Source organism: Struthio camelus, chromosome 5 (genome assembly GCF_040807025.1).
Source record: "Struthio camelus isolate bStrCam1 chromosome 5, bStrCam1.hap1, whole genome shotgun sequence".
Lineage (NCBI taxonomy): Eukaryota > Metazoa > Chordata > Aves > Struthioniformes > Struthionidae > Struthio > Struthio camelus.
The window spans coordinates 21,387,502-21,396,333 of NC_090946.1; the positions used below are offsets into that span (position 1 = coordinate 21,387,502).

General features: G+C 37.4%; 1 protein-coding gene across 19 annotated transcripts in view; it reads left to right on the forward strand.

Annotated features, from left to right (window-relative positions):
- SOX6 (SRY-box transcription factor 6) overlaps positions 1-8,630 on the forward strand; it is a 380,365-nt gene extending 371,735 nt beyond the window's left edge. For all 19 annotated transcript variants that reach the window (XM_068944941.1, XM_068944948.1, XM_068944953.1 and 16 more), the window contains one exon: positions 4,848-8,630. In XM_068944941.1, coding sequence (XP_068801042.1) covers positions 4,848-5,151 — 304 coding nt within the window. In that variant the 3' untranslated portion in view covers positions 5,152-8,630. The remainder of the gene's footprint in view (positions 1-4,847) is intronic.
- Positions 8,631-8,832: the final 202 nt, after the last annotated feature.

Sequence of the window (8,832 nt, forward strand, 5' to 3'; positions counted from 1 at the left end):
TCATAAAAATCTGTGCACCGTCAATATATTTTAAGGAACAGGATGCAACTTAAAATCTGCATAGGCCTTCCATTGCACCCCTGCATGAGTGAATTTTGTTTAAAATGAGGCAGATGTATATTGAAAACTTGCTATTTTGAGTCTAATGGTAATTCAGTCTGAAGCCAGCTATGTCTTTAAAATAACTGAGTTATTTTTAATAATAAAATTACTAATGGGAAGTTGTGAATAATAACTTTCTAGCCCTTCAGCAGAAGGTAATCCCTAAACAGACTTCAAATGATTTACAATTTATCTTCTATTATACTTTTTTATACATAAATAAATGTGAGTTAACAAATGATCATGTATAAGCCATAAATCAGACATTTTAACTGAAAATAGTCTGTGTTCTGTTGCCTTGTCTCACAAAAATAATCCAATTCTCAGTCATTTTCGCTGTCTAATACACTCTACATAGAAGTATATGGTGTATATACATTTCTCTGCAAAATGATGTAAGCAGCAACTTTTTTTTTTTTGTTTTACCAGTATAAGATGTTTAAACTAAAGCCTTTATAGTGTTTATAACTACTGTATACATGCATAGTCTGAATGTTGCTAGACTACGGTTTTGACTGAGGCTGTAACATTATACTACTGTAGCTTGAACTTAAAGTAAGTGCACAATGGGTGCTTTTGTGAGATTCACTGTTATTGCATTCCTTATGGGGATGTAAGTTGCAGGGGTGTATAGCATATAAGCATTTTCCTTCATGCAATCGATTTTGCTTCAGTCATTTAAAGAGCTGTCAGAAAATAGTTCTGAAGGGATCAGAAAACAATGGTAATTTGCCAATTGAAATGTGCAGCTTGTTTTGCAAAAACGAAAGTGGAAAATCCTAAGAATATTAATACCGCTAAATTGTGAACAGGTTAATTGATCAAAGAATTTTCATGTTACCTTGTCTTTTATATTTAAGGGAACTGTTGTAGCTGGCCAGCTGAGGATTTCCCTGGCAAAGAGGAGATGGTGTAAAGAGGAGGGGATTTGAAGGCAGGGTACTGCTGTACATCACTGTTCCTCGCAGACCTGAAGAGATATGAGGATTAATGCTGGGTTCTAGAAATGTCAACCAGGCAGAAAACACTGGGTGGACACTGGAACCAGGTGCAACTAAGCTGAATTGTAACCTGGAGCTCTCAAGGAAGCATGTTTCTATCTCATCCCTCCAAAGTTCTATGACAGGCAAAAATCTAGCCAGAGCCAAGGATCGAGCATGTGGAATTTAGTGAGATAAAAAATATCATTAACATGAATGTCTTTTAGGAAGAACCACAGCTAAAAGCAAACATAATGGCCAGAGATACAGGCTAGAAACTCCAGCTCTTCCAAGCAGTTAGAGTTTAAATAAATGCTGTTTGATTTCCTCCTCCCTCCCCACCCCGTAAAATTTTATTTCCTAGAAAATGACAACACTCATCTCCAGTATCATGTGCAATCCATATAGGTTGTGATGTCAAAAAACATGGCTTTCTGGGATATGCGGTAGGGACTTGAGTGGAATTTACAGTGACAACCTGATCATCCCTAAATCATAACAGAGCTCAGGTGAGAGGTAGGTGCCAAATTACTGAGCGTGTGTGGGTGCCCACGTCTAAGTGCTAGCAAATTTCCTGATTCGAGATGAAGGTAGCAATTTGAGACAGCACCATTTAGGTGGTACAGTTAATACATGTTTACAGTTCTTCTGTGAGATATCGGTAATTTAAAGCTCACAGTACCTGCCCAGCAGCAAGCACGCACACCATGTATGATTTTTGCTTACCGTGTAAAGAAGAACTGCATTTCTGAGTGAAAAATGCAATAAGACTTCAACTTTCCTGTTATGCCAATCAAATTCGCTATTTTACTAGTTAGATTCATTCCACAATTTGGCATATGCTAGGTTGCAGTCTCAAGTAAAAGGCATCTCTCTAAATTCTGCTTCGTTATGCTCAGATGACCCGCTTCCTTATACATTATGAGAGAGTGGTGCTTGGACAAATATATCCCCACCTGTTGACGTGTGGATATGTAAAAGAGTTTGCTAACTGGATAAACATTTGAAACAATACTCAAATTTCTTAACCATATCTGTGTCTGTCCTTTAGCGTTAAACACTGACAAACCATCACGTTATCAAGAAACTTCACATGGTGAACAGATTTTTTTTCTTGTGCTGCATATAAAAAGGCAATACGCTTCCAGAAAAGCAAACATTTCATGGGAAATATTAGGGTTCTGATCCTTACTGTCACCTATAACACAGCAGCAGCATACTTTGCTCGTCATGTTCAATCGTTCTGAATATTTTCAAAATCTCTTATTAGAAGAGCTATTGGAAGTTATTTTTTAAAACAACTCTTCTCAAAACAGCTTTTGGCATTGATATTGTGGCATTCTTTGATGAAGGCTTGAGGATTCTTTGTTTTGTGAATGTATTCTAAGCAATATCAGAAAAAGGTTCACGTCAGCAGTTGTTGGATGGACAAACTGGAGAGAGTTAGCTGCGTGTAGCTTGGTGACAACTATGTACAATTTTGCTGTGACCATTTGTGGAGTCTTTTTTACTTTGCTTTGTGGAAGCAGTCATTAATGTGAACGTTTTCTGTGTCTAAGAGTTTGTGGAGGAGGTACCTGTGGGCTTTTAACGATAATAATTTATACACCTAACCATATCCAATCATAAAACAGAAACGTTCCCATGTGAGGTAGGTGTTCAATTTTATGGATAAAGTATTGAAAGATGTTAGCAGCAAATATGTTGACTGAAAATTGTTTTCACAGAACGTTTATCAAATCATTTAAAAAGTGAAAATTTAGTGAAAAATCCCTAGCTGTTTGTAAATCATCTGTAAATCGTCATTTGCAAACAGGAGAATAATGACTGTGTCAAATGAATTACCACAACTTTTTTGCTCACTGCTAGACAGCTGTACCATACTTCTGCAACAGATGTTTGATTTTTATAAACTGTGCAAAGGCTTTAAGAGTAGGGCTAGCAGTACTAGCAAACTGGTAGTACCTGATGCTACTGGAGTATTATCTTAGGCAGAGTGTTCCTGATTTGACTGTCTCTGGTGGTTCCTGAGCTTGAAGGACTTTTCCAGCAACTCTGTGGTGTGATATTTATCAAAATTAGACTTCGGTCAATGAGCAATTCAGACTGAAGATTCAGAGTCTTGTAAATAAGCTTTACATTATTTTGTGTATTGATTCAGCCGGTGTTTAATGATAAGAATGACAGAAACTGCCAGTAATGTATTAATTTGTGAGCAGCTGCTTTATGGAAAGCATATTTTTCTGTCCTTTCAAATTTTAGAATAGAAAAACACAAAGGTCAAGGAGTTACAGATTCATTAGACTATTCAAGCACATCTGACCCCATTTCTCCTGCTAAAATTACACAATAGAAAGATCTCTACTTGATCAATATTGCTATTTAAAAAAGGATAGGAATATACTGAAATACATGATTCTTTAAATGCATTAGGGAAACAGGCATATACGTCCAATAACCAGTCAAAAGTAAAACAGTGTCTTATAGAGCACTTAGGTTTTTCTGTTATTGAAGCGTATTCGTTTAGTGTAACTCCTAAAGTATGATGGAGATTCTCTTCTCTCAGACAAGTTACCTGCCTTCTTTTTTTCCTCTTAGTTTTATTGAAGCTAACAATCCAGAAATAATAACAAGAATGTTTGAGAGAGTCTTTTAATATAGGAAGTAGGTTATTAGTTAATTAATCCAAATGTAAGAAGTACATTTAATTAATTCATAGCTGATAAGGACTTGCTAATGGAGAGGGTTCAGCAACCTGACCTTAACTCAGCAAAGCATTTAAATATACATACTTCATTGTAAGAAGAAACATTGCATCATTCACAACAGTAGAACTAGGTACATTCTTGCAGTGAAGTCTGTGTTAAATTCACTGGCCATGAAATAAGCCTTTTCTAGTTGAAGTGTGGGATTGCTCCAGCATCCTTAGAGTCACAAACAATAAAAAGGGATATTATGTGATGCAAAGTTAGATATCAGAAGATGAGTTGTGCCGGAAGTAGAGGCAGTGTACCCTTAATTGACTCTCCCCATATTTTTGCATTATGGAAGTAAATCAGAACTGACATGGGGTCCTCAGGAGGAGGTCTTAGTTCTTGTAGGTTCTGTCCGTACAAACAAGCACATCCTTCTTTTTTTCTTTCTTTTTTTTTTTTTTTGAAGTACTTTGCTTCAAAAGATATCTTACAGATTAAATCCTGAAGAACAAAGAGCATTCCGATCATAGATTTAAGAGCCAGCAATAAAATATCAGAGGTATTCTTAACTGTTGTAGGAGTCTACCTAGCACTTCTGTGCTTACAGATAGATGGACACACAAAATTACTTACTCACCTGTCTGCTTTTTTAGGTGCTTATAAGTAATCTCCAGTTCCCTTCACTAACAGTCATGAACCAGAAGCTCCTGTCAAGATCTAGATTTAGGACTTAGTTGTCGGTGGTGGCTGTTAGGCAGCTCTCACGTGCCTGAGGCCTTTTGAGGATCTCTGTCTAAGTGCTAGTTTGCAGTATGCCTTAAATACATGCATAAAATAAGCCAAAGCATCAAAAGGTTTAATCCTTGTAGTTACTAAAAAGTTTATTCTCCAGTTGTCCTTGGGGAGAGCTAAGGTCAACCAGTGCTTTACAGGGCCATCATTTGAACCTCAGAGGAACGCAGGCAAACCTCCTAAGAAAATCACATGCTTTGCTTTGCTTTGGACTTGCTGAAGGGCTTTCCACCTGCAAAGGAAGGTAATCATCTCCCTCTCTTGTTTTGCCTTTCAGACAACAGCCTCAAATTCCAATCACCACAGGAACGGGTGTTGTCTACCCTGGTGCTATTACCATGGCAACTACCACGCCATCACCTCAGATGACATCCGACTGCTCTAGCACCTCTGCCAGCCCTGAGCCCAGCATCCCTGTCATTCAGAGCACTTACGGTATGAAGACGGACAGCGGAAGCCTTGCTGGAAATGAAATGATAAATGGAGAGGATGAAATAGAAATGTACGAGGACTATGAGGATGATCCCAAATCAGACTATAGCAGTGAAAATGAAGCCCACGAGGCAGTCAGTGCCAACTGAGGAGTGTTCACAGAATTAAAGTACTCAGACTCATTTGATTTTTTGGGGTTTTTTTTGAACAAAAAGTTCTTAAAGAGCCTGCATGCATGTGTGGCTCCTTCAGTTACATCAGCAGAATGGTCTTAAATGTTTCTTAAAGTGTGAGACAGATTGTTTCCCTAATTTTTCATGAACTTGGGTTTTTTGTTTTTGTTTTTTTTTAATTTAGATGAAGACATATATTAAATATCAGACATCAGGACTTGAAAACTTATATGAATCAATAGCTGTCTTACCAGTCTTACCTTTTGTCTTTTTCCTTTTGGATGCTGATAAAGGTTTAAGTTACTGTTTTAGATGGGGGTTATACATTCTCACTCAGGTATGCTGTGCCAGCCTACAGGTTGTGAATGTGTTTTTATTCTGGATTATTTTAGAAAACAAAAACTGCAGATTTCATATTGTAAAACAGAACAAGTCCACAAGTGTGCACATCTGTGCATCATAGCTCATCTTTAAAAAATAGTCTCTCAATTCCGTTTTTTTTCCATGTGTATAGCTGAACTTCTGATGTGCCAAACTTTTCATAACTTTTGAATCTTAACATTTAAAAAAAAAAGTCTTAAAGGAGACACTGTAAAGTCTTAGACAATCCTTTGGCATCTTAAAAAAATTATATATGAAACGTAATTTTTTTTTCCAGAAAATGGTAAAGTACTCAGGAATCTGGAGACAGGATATTCTTAAGTAGTGAACATGGTTGCCATAGTGCATGTGCCCAATTGCTTTTGCCTCTTGATGTGCCATTAGTGTGAAATTTTAAGTAAGCACAAAAGAGCGATCACCAGCTATGGACAGGCCTGTCTTAGCAGTGTGAGGCCACCTCTGACTACATTCTCTACCCCTTTGCTTTTAACCCTTGCATTCAGTCTTAACACATTTTTTCTTAAATAATTTATTCATTCCAGAATGTCAAGGGTCCAAATACTTAATATTTATTTTTAAAAGTACTGTTGGTGGCATTACACTTACAATTGCTTATTGATGTTTTAAAGAGCCCTTTCTTTTTCCTCCCCTAAAATACACAGGTATATGAAAATCAAAGTGCACCTGCTACTAAAATGAACATGAAACTTATGAATGGGAAATTCAGTTGTTTCCATAACAATGTACATTCAGGGAGCACTTGGAAACACTCTGCTATATGCAATGCAAAGTACAGTGAGTACTTCTAGATGTACATACAGTGCAAATACTCCTAAAAATTTCTGTTTATAGTTATAAACCTCTGTACTTAGAATCTGCAGATACGGACAGATGAGATGATGTAAAGGTAGGATTTTACCTATCTGCCATCAGGCAGATGTAGAATCCAAGCTGCATATAGAGTCTGCTGTGATGAATTTTTAGGGCCTGTACAATCTTGCAGTGAGTCAAGGCTCCGTACATTGCTGTTCCTGTTGTCACCTGAAGGAACTGCCTGCTCCCTTGAGTGTATTTATGCAGTGATTTATATGTGAGACTCCAAGTGGGGGAGGGAAGGAGCCAGATCTTGATGAATGTTTGTCAAGTGCTTTGGGATCGCTGGATGAAAGGTGCTATAAAGACTAAATTTTTTTTTCTATTACTACTATAAGAATACAATTGCTAGAGAAAATTCTGGAAAAGATAGCGAGAGATTAAAAGATTGAAAATTTTATTACTTTTCAGAGACAGAGAAGAAATTGCCTTTATGTTTTCCCCCTCTCACTCCACTCCTGTTATTCACAAATACATCACTGTACGTAACTGGCAGATGCAGCGGGCCTGACGAAGAGAAGTGCTGAGCCACCTCAGCTCCCTTAGCTTTTGTTTGGAATTGGATATGCTCAGCACTCTGGTGGTAGATTCAGACTCAGGCGGACAGGTATGAGTGGGCCTAGTCCAGCCAGCTCCTCTCGAAGTCCATGGGAATCCTCCCATGGAGCTAAATGAGCTTTGTTTAGAGTCCAGACGATGACAAAAGCGTAGTATTAATGCTGGTTCTCCTTGTGCTATCACACTATCTTGCGGACGCTCGTGTCAGGCGTAAGGACGAGTTGCTGTGTCAGGAGCTGCCGTTTTCCCCGTAGCCCCAGTAATACCTATTTGGGCGGAGATAGCCAGTGTTGCCATTGGAGGAATCGCATTTAAATGTGCAGAAACAACCCCCAAGACAAAGGAGATTGTTCAATTTACAGGACAATTTATAAAGATAATGACATAGAAACACAATGGTCAAATTTCTCTGACCATTTTGTAATTTGGAACAAAATGCTATATTTTTAATATTTATTTAAATGTGTTCTTAGTCCCTACCTAGTAAGCAATAAACTGGTCTAGCCAAGACTTTAAAGGCATATGCTATGTCATTAGCTGGTGAGCGCCCTCTTTAAGCTGGCTAAGGTACTGATAGAAAGTGTTTTTTGTTCTTATAATTGCTTGGGGATTTGAACTGTTTTTAATAGGTTCAGCTCAGATTGGGGGGAGGGTACCATTATTCCCTTGAAAATGACTATTTATTAATGTCTTACATAATTCTCCAGTTAGAAGTATCTCTCCCTCTCCCCATGCCACTTTCTTTCTCTCTTGCTCTCTTTTTTTCTGGTTTGTTGCATAGGTAGAATGCTGTATTGCTAGCATTGTATTTTATGTAATTATTTTTTGCACAAAGGCAAACATTTAGATTAGTTGGTTAATTTTTTAAAAATTTTATGACCATGCCAAAATAATATTCTGCAGGCTTGTGGAGAACAAAGGACTGTTCTTTAGGACTGAAACTTGATTTTGCTTGTAGTACAAAAAAACACACACTCACAGATGTTGTTTCGTAAGTGTTATAAGCACTGGATATAAATGGTATTTTTTATCACTTCTGACTAATGTGAAACTGTTGTACGAAAACTACATGAACAAAAGTCATCTGTTTCGACTCGTGTGGGCCTGCCTCACAGTTGCCGGATTTGAGTCATTTTTATGTCTTGTTATTTCATTTATTTATGCAAAATACACGTATGTATGAACACTTTGTTTTAGCTCCAGCCCTGCCTCAGTGCTGATGCTCTGTACGTTAACGCCACATTCTCGAAAATGATTGGCGCTTCAGGAATCGCCAGCTGGTAAAAATTGCATTTACTGGCTGGGGGAGTGGGAGGAACATATTTGAGTCTGATTGTGCATATGAGCATTTTATTCTATTTATTAGCCGACATTGGCTCTAAAATGTCAGTGGAAATCAACGAAGGACAATCATAAGGATAAAAAAACCAACATTTTTTACTTACTTAATCGGAGCTCAAAACAAAGTTTTTGATGAATTTACCATCTCATTTTAGATTTTTTTTTTAAATTGTGTAAATATAACATAGGAAATAGAATTTTATTTTTTGTTCATGGATACTTAGTGAAGTATAAGTTATGTATTTACTTTTGTTCTATATCAGTGTATGTTGGTCCATATTAAATGCTGACAAGTCACTGTACCTCATGTAGATGCTGAATTTACACCCGCAGTGTGAGCGCAGTATTGTGGACCTGTAGCTGGGACAGCAAGATGCCTCACTTGTGCTCTCACTGAATTTTAATAGCATGTTCCTCAAACACGGAATACTTTTTCCTTGGAAAGCTGATACATGAAATGTACCAAATTTCTGATACAGCTAATAGGAAACACAGTCTGTTTTG